Source organism: Hemitrygon akajei, chromosome 20 (assembly GCF_048418815.1).
Source record: "Hemitrygon akajei chromosome 20, sHemAka1.3, whole genome shotgun sequence".
In the NCBI taxonomy this organism is placed as follows: domain Eukaryota; kingdom Metazoa; phylum Chordata; class Chondrichthyes; order Myliobatiformes; family Dasyatidae; genus Hemitrygon; species Hemitrygon akajei.
The window spans coordinates 70,816,916-70,838,646 of NC_133143.1; the positions used below are offsets into that span (position 1 = coordinate 70,816,916).

The following is a 21,731-nucleotide window of genomic DNA, read 5'->3' on the forward strand; positions in this document are numbered from 1 at the left end:
AGTCAGAATCACTGATAGAAATGGTGCATTCTGAAAATTCCTGATTTTTAATATGTTGTATAACAGCAACACCATATGTAGTGACTATCTTGACTTATATTTGCAACTTTAAAAGTCATAAGTACGGAAGAAATGTGGCAAATATTCAGGGGATATTTGTGTGAAGTTCTGCATGGGTACGTTCCAATGAGATAGGGACGTTATGGTAGGGTACAGGAACCGTGGTGTACAATGGCTGTAATAAATCTAGTCAAAAAGAAAAGCTTACAAAAGGTTCAGAGAGCTAGGCAATGTTAGAGATCTAGAAGATTATAAGGTTAACAGGAAGCAGCTTAAGAAGGAAATTAGGAGAGCCAGAAGGGGCCATGAGAAGGCCTTGGTGAGCAGGATTAAGGAAAACCCCAAGGCATTCTACAAGTATGTGAAGAGAAAGAGGATAAGACGTGAAAGAAAATGACCTCTCAAATGTGACAGTGGGAAAGTGTATGGAACCAGAGGTACTTAATGAATACTTCAGTATTCACTATGGAAAAGGATCTTACCGATTGTAGTGATGACTTGCAGTGGACCAAAAAGCTTAAGCATGTAGATATTAAGAAAGAGGATGTGCTGGAGCTTTTGGAAAGTATCAAGTTGGATAAGTTGCCGGGACCAGATGAGATGTACCCCAGGCTACTGTGGGAGGCGAGGAAGGAGATTGCTGAGCCTCTGGCGATGATCTTTGCATCATCAATGGGGACGGGAGAGGTTCCAGAGAATTGGAGGGTTGGGGATGTTGTTCCTTTATTCAGGGAAGGGAATAGAGACAGCCCAGGAAATTATAGACCAGTGAGTCTTACTTCAGAGGCTGGTAAGTTGATGGAGAAGATCCTGAGAGGCAAGATTTATGAACATTTGGAGAGGTGTAATATGATTAGGAATAGTCAGCATGGCTTTGTCAAGGCAGGTGCTGCCTTACGAACCTGATTGAATTTTTTGAGGATGTGACTAAACACATTGACGGAGTAAGAGCAGTAGATGTAGTGTATCTGGATTTCAGCAAGACATTTGACAAGGGTACCCCATGCAAGGCTCACTGAGAAACAAAGTAGGCATGGGATCCAAGAAGACATTGCTTTGTGGATCCAGAACTGGCTTGCCCACAGAAGGCAAAGAGTGGTTGTAGACGGGTCATATTCTGCAAGGAGGTCAGTCAGCCAGTGGAGTGCCTCAGGGATCTCAGTGGAGTGTTCTGGGACCCTTACTCTTAGTGATTTTTATAAATGACCTGGATGAGGAAGTGGAGGGATGGCTTAGTAAGTTTGCTGATGACTTACTAAGTTGGAGGTGTTGTGGATAATGTGGAGGGCAGTCAGAGGTTACAGCTGGACATTGATAGGATGCAAAACTTGGCTGAGAAGTGGCAGATGGAGTTCAACCCAGATAAGTGTAAAATGGTTCACTTTGGTAGGTCAAATATAATGGCAGAATATAGTATTAATGGTAAGACTCTTGGCAGTGTGGAGGATCAGAGGGATCTTGGGGTCTGAGTCTATAGGCTTCGCAGGTTGACTGTGGTTAAGAAGGCGTATGGTGTATTGGCCTTCATCAATTGTGGAATTGAGCTTAGAAGCTGAGAGGTAATGTTGCAGCTATATAGGACCCTGGTCAGACCCCACTTGGAGTACTGTGCTCAGTTCTGGTTGCCTCACTACAGGAAGGATGTGGAAGCCATAGAAAGGGTGCAGAGGAGATTTACAAGGACGTTACCTGGATTGGGGGACATGCCTTATGAAAACAGGTTGAGTGAACTCGGCCTTTTCTCCTTGGAGCGAAGGAGGATGAGAGGTGACCTGATAGAGGTGTACAAGATGATGAGAGGCATTGATCGTGTGAGTAGTCAGAGGGTTTTTCCCAGGGCCGAAATGCTTGCCACTAGCAGACACAGGTTTAAGATGCTGGGGAGTAGGTACAGAAGAGATGTCAGGGATAAGTTTTTTACTCAGAGAGTGGTGAGTGCATGGAATGGGCTGCCAGCAACAGTGGTGGAGGCGGATATGATAGGGTCTTTTAAGAGGCTTTTAGATAGGTACATGGAGCTTAGAAAAGTAGAGGGCTATGGGTACGCCTAGTAATTTCTAAGTTAGGGACATGCTCGGCACAACATTGTGGGTCGAAGAGCCTGTACTGTGCTGTAGATTTTCTGTTTCTACATTTCTATAATTATGTGGGGATCTCACATCGAACAGATGTTAGGCTTAGTTTGCCTCAGTTCTACTTGCTGGTCCTGAAGCAAAGCAGTAGGCTTAACCCAGACATCCCACCTCTCCCGGAAGTTCTGGGAATCTCCTGCATATTGATTACGGCTCCCTGACGCCCACAAATTATATTCCATATCCCGGAAATCGATTTTTTTTGAGAGGGAGAGGGAGAGGAAGAGGAAGAGGGAGAAGGAGCATCCTGATTGGTCTCTCTCTGTGCTAAGTAGACCTATCAGCTTTCTCTGTGGGCGGGCTTTACAGTCGACCTCGCTCTCTCTTTCATTGTCCATCAATTCAGTTTAGTGTCCTGCAGCGTCATGGAAGAGTGTTCCAGAAAAATAAAATATAAAACGTACTTCACTCCAGACTACACTAAAGTGTACTCCTGCCTAATAGGAATAAAAAATAAAGACAGTGTTGCCTACTGCACTGTTTGCAACAGTGACTTTTCTATTGACCATGGTGGGTTAAAATGTAAAAGACATGTTGAGGTAAGTTTAGCAGGTGTCATTCATTCATTAGCATAGCTAATGTTTTTTAAACTAGCTGGCTAGCTTCTAAGGAGTTACTCTATCAATGTTCTACGTGATGAGGCCAAAATCCCTGTCGACTTGCTTAAAGTTGTAATAGAATAAAAAAAAGACTCTACGATAATATATAATATAATATAAGTACATACTTTAATGTCACATTTTCTGCATATACCCAACTTGGTTTACAGATTAGACAAAATCACTAAACAATGTGTTACATACACCCTTGGAGGTCAACGGGGAGGTGGGGGGGTGTGGATATGGGGTTGCGGGGAACGGGGTGCTACCTCTCTGAAATAAGTTTTTACAGGGTGGGATGTCTGCCTTATCCCACCATACGATGTCGTCCTAATGGCCCTTTCCTGCATTGATATTCAGACAGTCTGTTGCTTTAGAGGTACAAAGTGCTGCCCTGCAGACAACACCCATGATATCACTCCTTCTTCTGCGGCACTGGAAGATCGCACTGATCCAGTGGAAGGTGAATCACTGCCAGAGATGGAAACCCAAAACAATGATATCAGCACTGGCCCAGCAACCGGCGATCAGGTGTGATTATTGCTGTCTGAAATGGCATGTAACGTCTCACTTTATAACATTAGTAGATTGTAACACATAAAACTTGCTATAAATTACAAAATTAAAAAATATCTCACTAAATAGAATAGTATTGTGGTGGTATTGATGGAAGATTGTGAAATCTGAAGGGTTTGTGAAGTCATCAATAATTTCCAGTGATAATGTAGTTGTCGCGTCAGCTGGGATCTGTATTGTTGATTACAGGGTGGAACCTGGGCATGTGTCCACAGGCTGAGGGTCGTTGCAACTAAAATGTAATTAGTGCTTCTCTTAATTACCTTTGTTATGCATACATATTCAACCTGATGGTTGAAAGGGAAGAACTGTTGTTCAGCCATAACTCCACCTTCAATCCAAACCAAGTTGACACATCAATCATCATACACCACACTTCTGATGCATTCAAGTTGACACATCAATCATCATACACCACACTTCTGATGCATTCAGCTAAATCCAGCCTATTTTCCCCAAATACTCTCCAAACATTCTTCCTCGTTTCCTAGCTTGGCTTGGTTGCAGAGTCATACACCTTCTCCCTGCCATTACCGTCCAAGGTAATCAGTTACTCTGTTTGTTGGAATTGCGCACCGCCTTGGCACAATGGTACACGGCAAATCCAGGTAACATGACAACAAGGATTCGCATTAAGTCCAGTTCCATCACTATTGAGCAACTAACTGATGGGTCAGTCCTGCACTACTTGATGCTTTTGGTATCCAGCAGTGACTTTCAATCATAAAAGAGACTTACAAGGTGAACAAATTGGACCTGAAGTGGCTGCTGCATCCGAGCACACTGCCATCTTGCCAGAAGTTAACTGAAATTTGAAAGTGAGTCCATAGTTTATGAAAGCAGTTCAATGTTGCGGTGAGTGAAGTTATCCACGTTGGTTCAGGGTTCTGATGGTTGAGGGGGATGAACTAGTCTTGAATCAGGTGGTGTGGGTCCTGAGCTCTTGTACCTCCATCCTGATGGCAGCAGATAGCAGAGTGTAAGGTCCAAATGGTGGGTCTGGTTGATGATTGATGGTACCTGCTAGTGGCACATCTCCATGTAGCTGTGCTCAATGGCAGGGAGGGTTTTACCCATGAGGGAAAAGGCTGTATCCAGAACCAGAATCAGGTTTATTATCACCAGCATGTGTCATGCAATTTGTTAACTTAGCAGCAGCAGTTCAATGTAGTACATAATACAGAAGAAAAGAAAAATAAATAAATACATCATTTACGGTATATGTATATTAAATAGATTAAAAATCATGTAAAAACAGAAATAATAGATATTTAAAAGTGAGGTAGTGTTCACAGGTTCATTGTCCATTTAGGAATTGAATGGCAGAGGGGAAGAAGGTGTTCTTGACCGCTGAGTGTGTGCCTTCAGGCTTCTGTCCCTCCTACCTGATGGTAACAATGAGAAAGAGCATACCACTTGTTGGAGGCTTTTCCAATCTAGGGCATTGGTGTTTTCATACCAGGCTCTGATGCAACCAGTCAGGACATTCACCACTGGGCACCTGTAGAGGTTTATCAACCAGAATATTTCCTGCAAATCAAAATAAAAAGTAGCAAACACCAACATCATGAGCTATTTTGACCTGTTTTCACTTTGGTCTGCAGTGCTGTCTCCCGTACTGTACTCCCTTTGAATGGCCTCACCTTTCTACTTTCTCCTGCACACAGGATGGTTTCAGCACCTTATCCAAAACCCAGGCTCCTGAAATGAAGTCAGGAGCTGAGAGCAGTAGGGTCAGCAGTAACAGTTCAGCAGTTAAGTGTGATCAGATGTATTCCTGTCCGGATTATTATGTATGCTGTAAGACAGTCACTGGACATTGGACTTGCTGCCGACATCCTTCGGTAAGTCACAGTCAGAATCACTGATAGAAATGGTGCATTCTGAAAATTCCTGATTTTTAATATGTTGTATAACAGCAACACCATATGTAGTGACTATCTTGACTTATATTTGCAACTTTAAAAGTCATAAGTACGGAAGAAATGTGGCAAATATTCAGGGGATATTTGTGTGAAGTTCTGCATGGGTACGTTCCAATGAGATAGGGACGTTATGGTAGGGTACAGGAACCGTGGTGTACAATGGATGTAATAAATCTAGTCAAGAAGAAAAGCTTACAAAAGGTTCAGAGAGCTAGGCAATGTTAGAGATCTAGAAGATTATAAGGTTAACAGGAAGCAGCTTAAGAAGGAAATTAGGAGAGCCAGAAGGGGCCATGAGAAGGCCTTGGTGAGCAGGATTAAGGAAAACCCCAAGGCATTCTACAAGTATGTGAAGAGAAAGAGGATAAGACGTGAAAGAAAATGACCTCTCAAATGTGACAGTGGGAAAATGTATGGAACCAGAGGTACTTAATGAATACTTCAGTATTCACTATGGAAAAGGATCTTACTGATTGTAGTGATGACTTGCAGTGGACCAAAAAGCTTAAGCATGTAGATATTAAGAAAGAGGATGTGCTGGAGCTTTTGGAAAGTATCAAGTTGGATAAGTTGCCGGGACCAGATGAGATGTACCCCAGGCTACTGTGGGAGGCGAGGAAGGAGATTGCTGAGCCTCTGGCGATGATCTTTGCATCATCAATGGGGACGGGAGAGGTTCCAGAGAATTGGAGGGTTGGGGATGTTGTTCCTTTATTCAGGGAAGGGAATAGAGACAGCCCAGGAAATTATAGACCAGTGAGTCTTACTTCAGAGGCTGGTAAGTTGATGGAGAAGATCCTGAGAGGCAAGATTTATGAACATTTGGAGAGGTGTAATATGATTAGGAATAGTCAGCATGGCTTTGTCAAGGCAGGTGCTGCCTTACGAACCTGATTGAATTTTTTGAGGATGTGACTAAACACATTGACGGAGTAAGAGCAGTAGATGTAGTGTATCTGGATTTCAGCAAGACATTTGACAAGGGTACCCCATGCAAGGCTCACTGAGAAACAAAGTAGGCATGGGATCCAAGAAGACATTGCTTTGTGGATCCAGAACTGGCTTGCCCACAGAAGGCAAAGAGTGGTTGTAGACGGGTCATATTCTGCAAGGAGGTCAGTCAGCCAGTGGAGTGCCTCAGGGATCTCAGTGGAGTGTTCTGGGACCCTTACTCTTAGTGATTTTTATAAATGACCTGGATGAGGAAGTGGAGGGATGGCTTAGTAAGTTTGCTGATGACACAAAGGTTGGAGGTGTTGTGGATAATGTGGAGGGCAGTCAGAGGTTACAGCGGGACATTGATAGGATGCAAAACTTGGCTGAGAAGTGGCAGATGGAGTTCAACCCAGATAAGTGTAAAATGGTTCACTTTGGTAGGTCAAATATAATGGCAGAATATAGTATTAATGGTAAGACTCTTGGCAGTGTGGTGGATCAGAGGGATCTTGGGGTCTGAGTCTATAGGACACTCAAAGCTGCTTCGCAGGTTGACTGTGGTTAAGAAGGCGTATGGTGTATTGGCCTTCATCAATTGTGGAATTGAGCTTAGAAGCTGAGAGGTAATGTTGCAGCTATATAGGACCCTGGTCAGACCCCACTTGGAGTACTGTGCTCAGTTCTGGTTGCCTCACTACAGGAAGGATGTGGAAGCCATAGAAAGGGTGCAGAGGAGATTTACAAGGACGTTACCTGGATTGGGGGACATGCCTTATGAAAACAGGTTGAGTGAACTCGGCCTTTTCTCCTTGGAGCGAAGGAGGATGAGAGGTGACCTGATAGAGGTGTACAAGATGATGAGAGGCATTGATCGTGTGGGTAGTCAGAGGGTTTTTCCCAGGGCCGAAATGCTTGCCACTAGCAGACACAGGTTTAAGATGCTGGGGAGTAGGTACAGAAGAGATGTCAGGGATAAGTTTTTTACTCAGAGAGTGGTGAGTGCATGGAATGGGCTGCCAGCAACAGTGGTGGAGGCGGATATGATAGGGTCTTTTAAGAGGCTTTTAGATAGGTACAAGGAGCTTAGAAAAGTAGAGGGCTATGGGTACGCCTAGTAATTTCTAAGTTAGGGACATGCTCGGCACAACATTGTGGGTCGAAGAGCCTGTACTGTGCTGTAGATATTCTGTTTCTATATTTCTATAATTATGTGGGGATCTCACATCGAACAGATGTTAGGCTTAGTTTGCCTCAGTTCTACTTGCTGGTCCTGAAGCAAAGCAGTAGGCTTAACCCAGACATCCCACCTCTCCCGGAAGTTCTGGGAATCTCCTGCATATTGATTACGGCTCCCTGACGCCCACAAATTATATTCCATATCCCGGAAATCGATTTTTTTTGAGAGGGAGAGGGAGAGGAAGAGGAAGAGGGAGAAGGAGCATCCTGATTGGTCTCTCTCTGTGCTAAGTAGACCTATCAGCTTTCTCTGTGGGCGGGCTTTACAGTCGACCTCGCTCTCTCTTTCATTGTCCATCAATTCAGTTTAGTGTCCTGCAGCGTCATGGAAGAGTGTTCCAGAAAAATAAAATATAAAACGTACTTCACTCCAGACTACACTAAAGTGTACTCCTGCCTAATAGGAATAAAAAATAAAGACAGTGTTGCCTACTGCACTGTTTGCAACAGTGACTTTTCTATTGACCATGGTGGGTTAAAATGTAAAAGACATGTTGAGGTAAGTTTAGCAGGTGTCATTCGTTCATTAGCATATCTAATGTTTTTTAAACTAGCTGGCTAGCTTCTAAGGAGTTACTCTATCAATGTTCTACGTGATGAGGCCAAAATCCCTGTCGACTTGCTTAAAGTTGTAATAGAATAAAAAAAAGACTCTACGATAATATATAATATAATATAAGTACATACTTTAATGTCACATTTTCTGCATATACCCAACTTGGTTTACAGATTAGACAAAATCACTAAACAATGTGTTACATACACCCTTGGAGGTCAACGGGGAGGTGGGGGGGGGGTGTGGATATGGGGTTGCGGGGAACGGGGTGCTACCTCTCTGAAATAAGTTTTTACAGGGTGGGATGTCTGCCTTATCCCACCTTACGATGTCGTCCTAATGGCCCTTTCCTGCATTGATATTCAGACAGTCTGTTGCTATAGAGGTACAAAGTGCTGCCCTGCAGACAACACCCATGATATCACTCCTTCTTCTGCGGCACTGGAAGATCGCACTGATCCAGTGGAAGGTGAATCACTGCCAGAGATGGAAACCCAAAACAATGATATCAGCACTGGCCCAGCAACCGGCGATCAGGTGTGATTATTGCTCTCTGAAATGGCATGTAACGTCTCACTTTATAACATTAGTAGATTGTAACACATAAAACTTGCTATAAATTACAAAATTAAAAAATATCTCACTAAATAGAATAGTATTGTGGTGGTATTGATGGAAGATTGTGAAATCTGAAGGGTTTGTGAAGTCATCAATAATTTCCAGTGATAATGTAGTTGTCGCGTCAGCTGGGATCTGTATTGTTAATTACAGGGTGGAACCTGGGCATGTGTCCACAGGCTGAGGGTCGTTGCAACTAAAATGTAATTAGTGCTTCTCTTAATTACCTTTGTTATGCATACATATTCAACCTGATGGTTGAAAGGGAAGAACTGTTGTGCAGCCATAACTCCACCTTCAATCCAAACCAAGTTGACACATCAATCATCATACACCACACTTCTGATGCATTCAGCTAAATCCAGCCTATTTTCCCCAAATACTCTCCAAACATTCTTCCTCGTTTCCTAGCTTGGCTTGGTTGCAGAGTCATACACCTTCTCCCTGCCATTACCGTCCAAGGTAATCAGTTACTCTGTTTGTTGGAATTGCGCACCGCCTTGGCACAATGGTACACGGCAAATCCAGGTAACATGACAACAAGGATTCGCATTAAGTCCAGTTCCATCACTATTGAGCAACTAACTGATGGGTCAGTCCTGCACTACTTGATGCTTTTGGTATCCAGCAGTGACTTTCAATCATAAAAGAGACTTACAAGGTGAACAAATTGGACCTGAAGTGGCTGCTGCATCCGAGCACACTGCCATCTTGCCAGAAGTTAACTGAAATTTGAAAGTGAGTCCATAGTTTATGAAAGCAGTTCAATGTTGCGGTGAGTGAAGTTATCCACGTTGGTTCAGGGTTCTGATGGTTGAGGGGGATGAACTAGTCTTGAATCAGGTGGTGTGGGTCCTGAGCTCTTGTACCTCCATCCTGATGGCAGCAGATAGCAGAGTGTAAGGTCCAAATGGTGGGTCTGGTTGATGATTGATGGTACCTGCTAGTGGCACATCTCCATGTAGCTGTGCTCAATGGCAGGGAGGGTTTTACCCATGAGGGAAAAGGCTGTATCCAGAACCAGAATCAGGTTTATTATCACCAGCATGTGTCATGCAATTTGTTAACTTAGCAGCAGCAGTTCAATGTAGTACATAATACAGAAGAAAAGAAAAATAAATAAATACATCATTTACGGTATATGTATATTAAATAGATTAAAAATCATGTAAAAACAGAAATAATAGATATTTAAAAGTGAGGTAGTGTTCACAGGTTCATTGTCCATTTAGGAATTGAATGGCAGAGGGGAAGAAGGTGTTCTTGACCGCTGAGTGTGTGCCTTCAGGCTTCTGTCCCTCCTACCTGATGGTAACAATGAGAAAGAGCATACCACTTGTTGGAGGCTTTTCCAATCTAGGGCATTGGTGTTTTCATACCAGGCTCTGATGCAACCAGTCAGGACATTCACCACTGGGCACCTGTAGAGGTTTATCAACCAGAATATTTCCTGCAAATCAAAATAAAAAGTAGCAAACACCAACATCATGAGCTATTTTGACCTGTTTTCACTTTGGTCTGCAGTGCTGTCTCCCGTACTGTACTCCCTTTGAATGGCCTCACCTTTCTACTTTCTCCTGCACACAGGATGGTTTCAGCACCTTATCCAAAACCCAGGCTCCTGAAATGAAGTCAGGAGCTGAGAGCAGTAGGGTCAGCAGTAACAGTTCAGCAGTTAAGTGTGATCAGATGTATTCCTGTCCGGATTATTATGTATGCTGTAAGACAGTCACTGGACATTGGACTTGCTGCCGACATCCTTCGGTAAGTCACAGTCAGAATCACTGATAGAAATGGTGCATTCTGAAAATTCCTGATTTTTAATATGTTGTATAACAGCAACACCATATGTAGTGACTATCTTGACTTATATTTGCAACTTTAAAAGTCATAAGTACGGAAGAAATGTGGCAAATATTCAGGGGATATTTGTGTGAAGTTCTGCATGGGTACGTTCCAATGAGATAGGGACGTTATGGTAGGGTACAGGAACCGTGGTGTACAATGGATGTAATAAATCTAGTCAAAAAGAAAAGCTTACAAAAGGTTCAGAGAGCTAGGCAATGTTAGAGATCTAGAAGATTATAAGGTTAACAGGAAGCAGCTTAAGAAGGAAATTAGGAGAGCCAGAAGGGGCCATGAGAAGGCCTTGGTGAGCAGGATTAAGGAAAACCCCAAGGCATTCTACAAGTATGTGAAGAGAAAGAGGATAAGACGAGAAAGAAAATGACCTCTCAAATGTGACAGTGGGAAAGTGTATGGAACCAGAGGTACTTAATGAATACTTCAGTATTCACTATGGAAAAGGATCTTACTGATTGTAGTGATGACTTGCAGTGGACCAAAAAGCTTAAGCATGTAGATATTAAGAAAGAGGATGTGCTGGAGCTTTTGGAAAGTATCAAGTTGGATAAGTTGCCGGGACCAGATGAGATGTACCCCAGGCTACTGTGGGAGGCGAGGAAGGAGATTGCTGAGCCTCTGGCGATGATCTTTGCATCATCAATGGGGACGGGAGAGGTTCCAGAGAATTGGAGGGTTGGGGATGTTGTTCCTTTATTCAGGGAAGGGAATAGAGACAGCCCAGGAAATTATAGACCAGTGAGTCTTACTTCAGAGGCTGGTAAGTTGATGGAGAAGATCCTGAGAGGCAAGATTTATGAACATTTGGAGAGGTGTAATATGATTAGGAATAGTCAGCATGGCTTTGTCAAGGCAGGTGCTGCCTTACGAACCTGATTGAATTTTTTGAGGATGTGACTAAACACATTGACGGAGTAAGAGCAGTAGATGTAGTGTATCTGGATTTCAGCAAGACATTTGACAAGGGTACCCCATGCAAGGCTCACTGAGAAACAAAGTAGGCATGGGATCCAAGAAGACATTGCTTTGTGGATCCAGAACTGGCTTGCCCACAGAAGGCAAAGAGTGGTTGTAGACGGGTCATATTCTGCAAGGAGGTCAGTCAGCCAGTGGAGTGCCTCAGGGATCTCAGTGGAGTGTTCTGGGACCCTTACTCTTAGTGATTTTTATAAATGACCTGGATGAGGAAGTGGAGGGATGGCTTAGTAAGTTTGCTGATGACACAAAGGTTGGAGGTGTTGTGGATAATGTGGAGGGCAGTCAGAGGTTACAGCGGGACATTGATAGGATGCAAAACTTGGCTGAGAAGTGGCAGATGGAGTTCAACACAGATAAGTGTAAAATGGTTCACTTTGGTAGGTCAAATATAATGGCAGAATATAGTATTAATGGTAAGACTCTTGGCAGTGTGGTGGATCAGAGGGATCTTGGGGTCTGAGTCTATAGGACACTCAAAGCTGCTTCGCAGGTTGACTGTGGTTAAGAAGGCGTATGGTGTATTGGCCTTCATCAATTGTGGAATTGAGCTTAGAAGCTGAGAGGTAATGTTGCAGCTATATAGGACCCTGGTCAGACCCCACTTGGAGTACTGTGCTCAGTTCTGGTTGCCTCACTACAGGAAGGATGTGGAAGCCATAGAAAGGGTGCAGAGGAGATTTACAAGGACGTTACCTGGATTGGGGGACATGCCTTATGAAAACAGGTTGAGTGAACTCGGCCTTTTCTCCTTGGAGCGAAGGAGGATGAGAGGTGACCTGATAGAGGTGTACAAGATGATGAGAGGCATTGATCGTGTGGGTAGTCAGAGGGTTTTTCCCAGGGCCGAAATGCTTGCCACTAGCAGACACAGGTTTAAGATGCTGGGGAGTAGGTACAGAAGAGATGTCAGGGATAAGTTTTTTACTCAGAGAGTGGTGAGTGCGTGGAATGGGCTGCCAGCAACAGTGGTGGAGGCGGATATGATAGGGTCTTTTAAGAGGCTTTTAGATAGGTACATGGAGCTTAGAAAAGTAGAGGGCTATGGGTAAGCCTAGTAATTTCTAAGTTAGGGACATGCTCGGCACAACATTGTGGGTCGAAGAGCCTGTACTGTGCTGTAGATTTTCTGTTTCTATATTTCTATAATTATGTGGGGATCTCACATCGAACAGATGTTAGGCTTAGTTTGCCTCAGTTCTACTTGCTGGTCCTGAAGCAAAGCAGTAGGCTTAACCCAGACATCCCACCTCTCCCGGAAGTTCTGGGAATCTCCTGCATATTGATTACGGCTCCCTGACGCCCACAAATTATATTCCATATCCCGGAAATCGATTTTTTTTGAGAGGGAGAGGGAGAGGAAGAGGAAGAGGGAGAAGGAGCATCCTGATTGGTCTCTCTCTGTGCTAAGTAGACCTATCAGCTTTCTCTGTGGGCGGGCTTTACAGTCGACCTCGCTCTCTCTTTCATTGTCCATCAATTCAGTTTAGTGTCCTGCAGCGTCATGGAAGAGTGTTCCAGAAAAATAAAATATAAAACGTACTTCACTCCAGACTACACTAAAGTGTACTCCTGCCTAATAGGAATAAAAAATAAAGACAGTGTTGCCTACTGCACTGTTTGCAACAGTGACTTTTCTATTGACCATGGTGGGTTAAAATGTAAAAGACATGTTGAGGTAAGTTTAGCAGGTGTCATTCATTCATTAGCATAGCTAATGTTTTTTAAACTAGCTGGCTAGCTTCTAAGGAGTTACTCTATCAATGTTCTACGTGATGAGGCCAAAATCCCTGTCGACTTGCTTAAAGTTGTAATAGAATAAAAAAAAGACTCTACAATAATATATAATATAATATAAGTACATACTTTAATGTCACATTTTCTGCATATACCCAACTTGGTTTACAGATTAGACAAAATCACTAAACAATGTGTTACATACACCCTTGGAGGTCAACGGGGAGGTGGGGGGGTGTGGATATGGGGTTGCGGGGAACGGGGTGCTACCTCTCTGAAATAAGTTTTTACAGGGTGGGATGTCTGCCTTATCCCACCATACGATGTCGTCCTAATGGCCCTTTCCTGCATTGATATTCAGACAGTCTGTTGCTATAGAGGTACAAAGTGCTGCCCTGCAGACAACACCCATGATATCACTCCTTCTTCTGCGGCACTGGAAGATCGCACTGATCCAGTGGAAGGTGAATCACTGCCAGAGATGGAAACCCAAAACAATGATATCAGCACTGGCCCAGCAACCGGCGATCAGGTGTGATTATTGCTGTCTGAAATGGCATGTAACGTCTCACTTTATAACATTAGTAGATTGTAACACATAAAACTTGCTATAAATTACAAAATTAAAAAATATCTCACTAAATAGAATAGTATTGTGGTGGTATTGATGGAAGATTGTGAAATCTGAAGGGTTTGTGAAGTCATCAATAATTTCCAGTGATAATGTAGTTGTCGCGTCAGCTGGGATCTGTATTGTTAATTACAGGGTGGAACCTGGGCATGTGTCCACAGGCTGAGGGTCGTTGCAACTAAAATGTAATTAGTGCTTCTCTTAATTACCTTTGTTATGCATACATATTCAACCTGATGGTTGAAAGGGAAGAACTGTTGTGCAGCCATAACTCCACCTTCAATCCAAACCAAGTTGACACATCAATCATCATACACCACACTTCTGATGCATTCAGCTAAATCCAGCCTATTTTCCCCAAATACTCTCCAAACATTCTTCCTCGTTTCCTAGCTTGGCTTGGTTGCAGAGTCATACACCTTCTCCCTGCCATTACCGTCCAAGGTAATCAGTTACTCTGTTTGTTGGAATTGCGCACCGCCTTGGCACAATGGTACACGGCAAATCCAGGTAACATGACAACAAGGATTCGCATTAAGTCCAGTTCCATCACTATTGAGCAACTAACTGATGGGTCAGTCCTGCACTACTTGATGCTTTTGGTATCCAGCAGTGACTTTCAATCATAAAAGAGACTTACAAGGTGAACAAATTGGACCTGAAGTGGCTGCTGCATCCGAGCACACTGCCATCTTGCCAGAAGTTAACTGAAATTTGAAAGTGAGTCCATAGTTTATGAAAGCAGTTCAATGTTGCGGTGAGTGAAGTTATCCACGTTGGTTCAGGGTTCTGATGGTTGAGGGGGATGAACTAGTCTTGAATCAGGTGGTGTGGGTCCTGAGCTCTTGTACCTCCATCCTGATGGCAGCAGATAGCAGAGTGTAAGGTCCAAATGGTGGGTCTGGTTGATGATTGATGGTACCTGCTAGTGGCACATCTCCATGTAGCTGTGCTCAATGGCAGGGAGGGTTTTACCCATGAGGGAAAAGGCTGTATCCAGAACCAGAATCAGGTTTATTATCACCAGCATGTGTCATGCAATTTGTTAACTTAGCAGCAGCAGTTCAATGTAGTACATAATACAGAAGAAAAGAAAAATAAATAAATACATCATTTACGGTATATGTATATTAAATAGATTAAAAATCATGTAAAAACAGAAATAATAGATATTTAAAAGTGAGGTAGTGTTCACAGGTTCATTGTCCATTTAGGAATTGAATGGCAGAGGGGAAGAAGGTGTTCTTGACCGCTGAGTGTGTGCCTTCAGGCTTCTGTCCCTCCTACCTGATGGTAACAATGAGAAAGAGCATACCACTTGTTGGAGGCTTTTCCAATCTAGGGCATTGGTGTTTTCATACCAGGCTCTGATGCAACCAGTCAGGACATTCACCACTGGGCACCTGTAGAGGTTTATCAACCAGAATATTTCCTGCAAATCAAAATAAAAAGTAGCAAACACCAACATCATGAGCTATTTTGACCTGTTTTCACTTTGGTCTGCAGTGCTGTCTCCCGTACTGTACTCCCTTTGAATGGCCTCACCTTTCTACTTTCTCCTGCACACAGGATGGTTTCAGCACCTTATCCAAAACCCAGGCTCCTGAAATGAAGTCAGGAGCTGAGAGCAGTAGGGTCAGCAGTAACAGTTCAGCAGTTAAGTGTGATCAGATGTATTCCTGTCCGGATTATTATGTATGCTGTAAGACAGTCACTGGACATTGGACTTGCTGCCGACATCCTTCGGTAAGTCACAGTCAGAATCACTGATAGAAATGGTGCATTCTGAAAATTCCTGATTTTTAATATGTTGTATAACAGCAACACCATATGTAGTGACTATCTTGACTTATATTTGCAACTTTAAAAGTCATAAGTACGGAAGAAATGTGGCAAATATTCAGGGGATATTTGTGTGAAGTTCTGCATGGGTACGTTCCAATGAGATAGGGACGTTATGGTAGGGTACAGGAACCGTGGTGTACAATGGATGTAATAAATCTAGTCAAAAAGAAAAGCTTACAAAAGGTTCAGAGAGCTAGGCAATGTTAGAGATCTAGAAGATTATAAGGTTAACAGGAAGCAGCTTAAGAAGGAAATTAGGAGAGCCAGAAGGGGCCATGAGAAGGCCTTGGTGAGCAGGATTAAGGAAAACCCCAAGGCATTCTACAAGTATGTGAAGAGAAAGAGGATAAGACGAGAAAGAAAATGACCTCTCAAATGTGACAGTGGGAAAGTGTATGGAACCAGAGGTACTTAATGAATACTTCAGTATTCACTATGGAAAAGGATCTTACTGATTGTAGTGATGACTTGCAGTGGACCAAAAAGCTTAAGCATGTAGATATTAAGAAAGAGGATGTGCTGGAGCTTTTGGAAAGTATCAAGTTGGATAAGTTGCCGGGACCAGATGAGATGTACCCCAGGCTACTGTGGGAGGCGAGGAAGGAGATTGCTGAGCCTCTGGCGATGATCTTTGCATCATCAATGGGGACGGGAGAGGTTCCAGAGAATTGGAGGGTTGGGGATGTTGTTCCTTTATTCAGGGAAGGGAATAGAGACAGCCCAGGAAATTATAGACCAGTGAGTCTTACTTCAGAGGCTGGTAAGTTGATGGAGAAGATCCTGAGAGGCAAGATTTATGAACATTTGGAGAGGTGTAATATGATTAGGAATAGTCAGCATGGCTTTGTCAAGGCAGGTGCTGCCTTACGAACCTGATTGAATTTTTTGAGGATGTGACTAAACACATTGACGGAGTAAGAGCAGTAGATGTAGTGTATCTGGATTTCAGCAAGACATTTGACAAGGGTACCCCATGCAAGGCTCACTGAGAAACAAAGTAGGCATGGGATCCAAGAAGACATTGCTTTGTGGATCCAGAACTGGCTTGCCCACAGAAGGCAAAGAGTGGTTGTAGACGGGTCATATTCTGCAAGGAGGTCAGTCAGCCAGTGGAGTGCCTCAGGGATCTCAGTGGAGTGTTCTGGGACCCTTACTCTTAGTGATTTTTATAAATGACCTGGATGAGGAAGTGGAGGGATGGCTTAGTAAGTTTGCTGATGACACAAAGGTTGGAGGTGTTGTGGATAATGTGGAGGGCAGTCAGAGGTTACAGCGGGACATTGATAGGATGCAAAACTTGGCTGAGAAGTGGCAGATGGAGTTCAACACAGATAAGTGTAAAATGGTTCACTTTGGTAGGTCAAATATAATGGCAGAATATAGTATTAATGGTAAGACTCTTGGCAGTGTGGTGGATCAGAGGGATCTTGGGGTCTGAGTCTATAGGACACTCAAAGCTGCTTCGCAGGTTGACTGTGGTTAAGAAGGCGTATGGTGTATTGGCCTTCATCAATTGTGGAATTGAGCTTAGAAGCTGAGAGGTAATGTTGCAGCTATATAGGACCCTGGTCAGACCCCACTTGGAGTACTGTGCTCAGTTCTGGTTGCCTCACTACAGGAAGGATGTGGAAGCCATAGAAAGGGTGCAGAGGAGATTTACAAGGACGTTACCTGGATTGGGGGACATGCCTTATGAAAACAGGTTGAGTGAACTCGGCCTTTTCTCCTTGGAGCGAAGGAGGATGAGAGGTGACCTGATAGAGGTGTACAAGATGATGAGAGGCATTGATCGTGTGGGTAGTCAGAGGGTTTTTCCCAGGGCCGAAATGCTTGCCACTAGCAGACACAGGTTTAAGATGCTGGGGAGTAGGTACAGAAGAGATGTCAGGGATAAGTTTTTTACTCAGAGAGTGGTGAGTGCGTGGAATGGGCTGCCAGCAACAGTGGTGGAGGCGGATATGATAGGGTCTTTTAAGAGGCTTTTAGATAGGTACATGGAGCTTAGAAAAGTAGAGGGCTATGGGTAAGCCTAGTAATTTCTAAGTTAGGGACATGCTCGGCACAACATTGTGGGTCGAAGAGCCTGTACTGTGCTGTAGATTTTCTGTTTCTATATTTCTATAATTATGTGGGGATCTCACATCGAACAGATGTTAGGCTTAGTTTGCCTCAGTTCTACTTGCTGGTCCTGAAGCAAAGCAGTAGGCTTAACCCAGACATCCCACCTCTCCCGGAAGTTCTGGGAATCTCCTGCATATTGATTACGGCTCCCTGACGCCCACAAATTATATTCCATATCCCGGAAATCGATTTTTTTTGAGAGGGAGAGGGAGAGGAAGAGGAAGAGGGAGAAGGAGCATCCTGATTGGTCTCTCTCTGTGCTAAGTAGACCTATCAGCTTTCTCTGTGGGCGGGCTTTACAGTCGACCTCGCTCTCTCTTTCATTGTCCATCAATTCAGTTTAGTGTCCTGCAGCGTCATGGAAGAGTGTTCCAGAAAAATAAAATATAAAACGTACTTCACTCCAGACTACACTAAAGTGTACTCCTGCCTAATAGGAATAAAAAATAAAGACAGTGTTGCCTACTGCACTGTTTGCAACAGTGACTTTTCTATTGACCATGGTGGGTTAAAATGTAAAAGACATGTTGAGGTAAGTTTAGCAGGTGTCATTCATTCATTAGCATAGCTAATGTTTTTTAAACTAGCTGGCTAGCTTCTAAGGAGTTACTCTATCAATGTTCTACGTGATGAGGCCAAAATCCCTGTCGACTTGCTTAAAGTTGTAATAGAATAAAAAAAAGACTCTACGATAATATATAATATAATATAAGTACATACTTTAATGTCACATTTTCTGCATATACCCAACTTGGTTTACAGATTAGACAAAATCACTAAACAATGTGTTACATACACCCTTGGAGGTCAACGGGGAGGTGGGGGGGTGTGGATATGGGGTTGCGGGGAACGGGGTGCTACCTCTCTGAAATAAGTTTTTACAGGGTGGGATGTCTGCCTTATCCCACCATACGATGTCGTCCTAATGGCCCTTTCCTGCATTGATATTCAGACAGTCTGTTGCTATAGAGGTACAAAGTGCTGCCCTGCAGACAACACCCATGATATCACTCCTTCTTCTGCGGCACTGGAAGATCGCACTGATCCAGTGGAAGGTGAATCACTGCCAGAGATGGAAACCCAAAACAATGATATCAGCACTGGCCCAGCAACCGGCGATCAGGTGTGATTATTGCTGTCTGAAATGGCATGTAACGTCTCACTTTATAACATTAGTAGATTGTAACACATAAAACTTGCTATAAATTACAAAATTAAAAAATATCTCACTAAATAGAATAGTATTGTGGTGGTATTGATGGAAGATTGTGAAATCTGAAGGGTTTGTGAAGTCATCAATAATTTCCAGTGATAATGTAGTTGTCGCGTCAGCTGGGATCTGTATTGTTAATTACAGGGTGGAACCTGGGCATGTGTCCACAGGCTGAGGGTCGTTGCAACTAAAATGTAATTAGTGCTTCTCTTAATTACCTTTGTTATGCATACATATTCAACCTGATGGTTGAAAGGGAAGAACTGTTGTGCAGCCATAACTCCACCTTCAATCCAAACCAAGTTGACACATCAATCATCATACACCACACTTCTGATGCATTCAGCTAAATCCAGCCTATTTTCCCCAAATACTCTCCAAACATTCTTCCTCGTTTCCTAGCTTGGCTTGGTTGCAGAGTCATACACCTTCTCCCTGCCATTACCGTCCAAGGTAATCAGTTACTCTGTTTGTTGGAATTGCGCACCGCCTTGGCACAATGGTACACGGCAAATCCAGGTAACATGACAACAAGGATTCGCATTAAGTCCAGTTCCATCACTATTGAGCAACTAACTGATGGGTCAGTCCTGCACTACTTGATGCTTTTGGTATCCAGCAGTGACTTTCAATCATAAAAGAGACTTACAAGGTGAACAAATTGGACCTGAAGTGGCTGCTGCATCCGAGCACACTGCCATCTTGCCAGAAGTTAACTGAAATTTGAAAGTGAGTCCATAGTTTATGAAAGCAGTTCAATGTTGCGGTGAGTGAAGTTATCCACGTTGGTTCAGGGTTCTGATGGTTGAGGGGGATGAACTAGTCTTGAATCAGGTGGTGTGGGTCCTGAGCTCTTGTACCTCCATCCTGATGGCAGCAGATAGCAGAGTGTAAGGTCCAAATGGTGGGTCTGGTTGATGATTGATGGTACCTGCTAGTGGCACATCTCCATGTAGCTGTGCTCAATGGCAGGGAGGGTTTTACCCATGAGGGAAAAGGCTGTATCCAGAACCAGAATCAGGTTTATTATCACCAGCATGTGTCATGCAATTTGTTAACTTAGCAGCAGCAGTTCAATGTAGTACATAATACAGAAGAAAAGAAAAATAAATAAATACATCATTTACGGTATATGTATATTAAATAGATTAAAAATCATGTAAAAACAGAAATAATAGATATTTAAAAGTGAGGTAGTGTTCACAGGTTCATTGTCCATTTAGGAATTGAATGGCAGAGGGGAAGAAGGTGTTCTTGACCGCTGAGTGTGTGCCTTCAGGCTTCTGTCCCTCCTACCTGATGGTAACAATGAGAAAGAGCATACCACTTGTTGGAGGCTTTTCCAATCTAGGGCATTGGTGTTTTCATACCAGGCTCTGATGCAACCAGTCAGGACATTCACCACTGGGCACCTGTAGAGGTTTATCAACCAGAATATTTCCTGCAAATCAAAATAAAAAGTAGCAAACACCAACATCATGAGCTATTTTGACCTGTTTTCACTTTGGTCTGCAGTGCTGTCTCCCGTACTGTACTCCCTTTGAATGGCCTCACCTTTCTACTTTCTCCTGCACACAGGATGGTTTCAGCACCTTATCCAAAACCCAGGCTCCTGAAATGAAGTCAGGAGCTGAGAGCAGTAGGGTCAGCAGTAACAGTTCAGCAGTTAAGTGTGATCAGATGTATTCCTGTCCGGATTATTATGTATGCTGTAAGACAGTCACTGGACATTGGACTTGCTGCCGACATCCTTCGGTAAGTCACAGTCAGAATCACTGATAGAAATGGTGCATTCTGAAAATTCCTGATTTTTAATATGTTGTATAACAGCAACACCATATGTAGTGACTATCTTGACTTATATTTGCAACTTTAAAAGTCATAAGTACGGAAGAAATGTGGCAAATATTCAGGGGATATTTGTGTGAAGTTCTGCATGGGTACGTTCCAATGAGATAGGGACGTTATGGTAGGGTACAGGAACCGTGGTGTACAATGGATGTAATAAATCTAGTCAAAAAGAAAAGCTTACAAAAGGTTCAGAGAGCTAGGCAATGTTAGAGATCTAGAAGATTATAAGGTTAACAGGAAGCAGCTTAAGAAGGAAATTAGGAGAGCCAGAAGGGGCCATGAGAAGGCCTTGGTGAGCAGGATTAAGGAAAACCCCAAGGCATTCTACAAGTATGTGAAGAGAAAGAGGATAAGACGAGAAAGAAAATGACCTCTCAAATGTGACAGTGGGAAAGTGTATGGAACCAGAGGTACTTAATGAATACTTCAGTATTCACTATGGAAAAGGATCTTACTGATTGTAGTGATGACTTGCAGTGGACCAAAAAGCTTAAGCATGTAGATATTAAGAAAGAGGATGTGCTGGAGCTTTTGGAAAGTATCAAGTTGGATAAGTTGCCGGGACCAGATGAGATGTACCCCAGGCTACTGTGGGAGGCGAGGAAGGAGATTGCTGAGCCTCTGGCGATGATCTTTGCATCATCAATGGGGACGGGAGAGGTTCCAGAGAATTGGAGGGTTGGGGATGTTGTTCCTTTATTCAGGGAAGGGAATAGAGACAGCCCAGGAAATTATAGACCAGTGAGTCTTACTTCAGAGGCTGGTAAGTTGATGGAGAAGATCCTGAGAGGCAAGATTTATGAACATTTGGAGAGGTGTAATATGATTAGGAATAGTCAGCATGGCTTTGTCAAGGC

At 43.3% G+C, this 21,731-nt stretch overlaps 1 protein-coding gene across 3 annotated transcripts in view; it reads left to right on the forward strand.

Annotated features, from left to right (window-relative positions):
- The window catches only part of LOC140713910 (progranulin-like), a 72,701-nt gene that overhangs the window by 31,707 nt on the left and 19,263 nt on the right, over positions 1 to 21,731 (forward strand). Inside the window, exons 8-15 of one of the 3 annotated variants that reach the window (XM_073024578.1) lie at positions 3,152 to 3,322; positions 5,035 to 5,211; positions 8,387 to 8,557; positions 10,226 to 10,402; positions 13,575 to 13,745; positions 15,414 to 15,590; positions 18,763 to 18,933; positions 20,602 to 20,778. In XM_073024578.1, the coding sequence (XP_072880679.1) occupies positions 3,152 to 3,322; positions 5,035 to 5,211; positions 8,387 to 8,557; positions 10,226 to 10,402; positions 13,575 to 13,745; positions 15,414 to 15,590; positions 18,763 to 18,933; positions 20,602 to 20,778 (1,392 nt within the window). The remainder of the gene's footprint in view (positions 1 to 3,151; positions 3,323 to 5,034; positions 5,212 to 8,386; positions 8,558 to 10,225; positions 10,403 to 13,574; positions 13,746 to 15,413; positions 15,591 to 18,762; positions 18,934 to 20,601; positions 20,779 to 21,731) is intronic. The other 2 variants (XM_073024580.1, XM_073024579.1) reach the window with 2 other exon arrangements.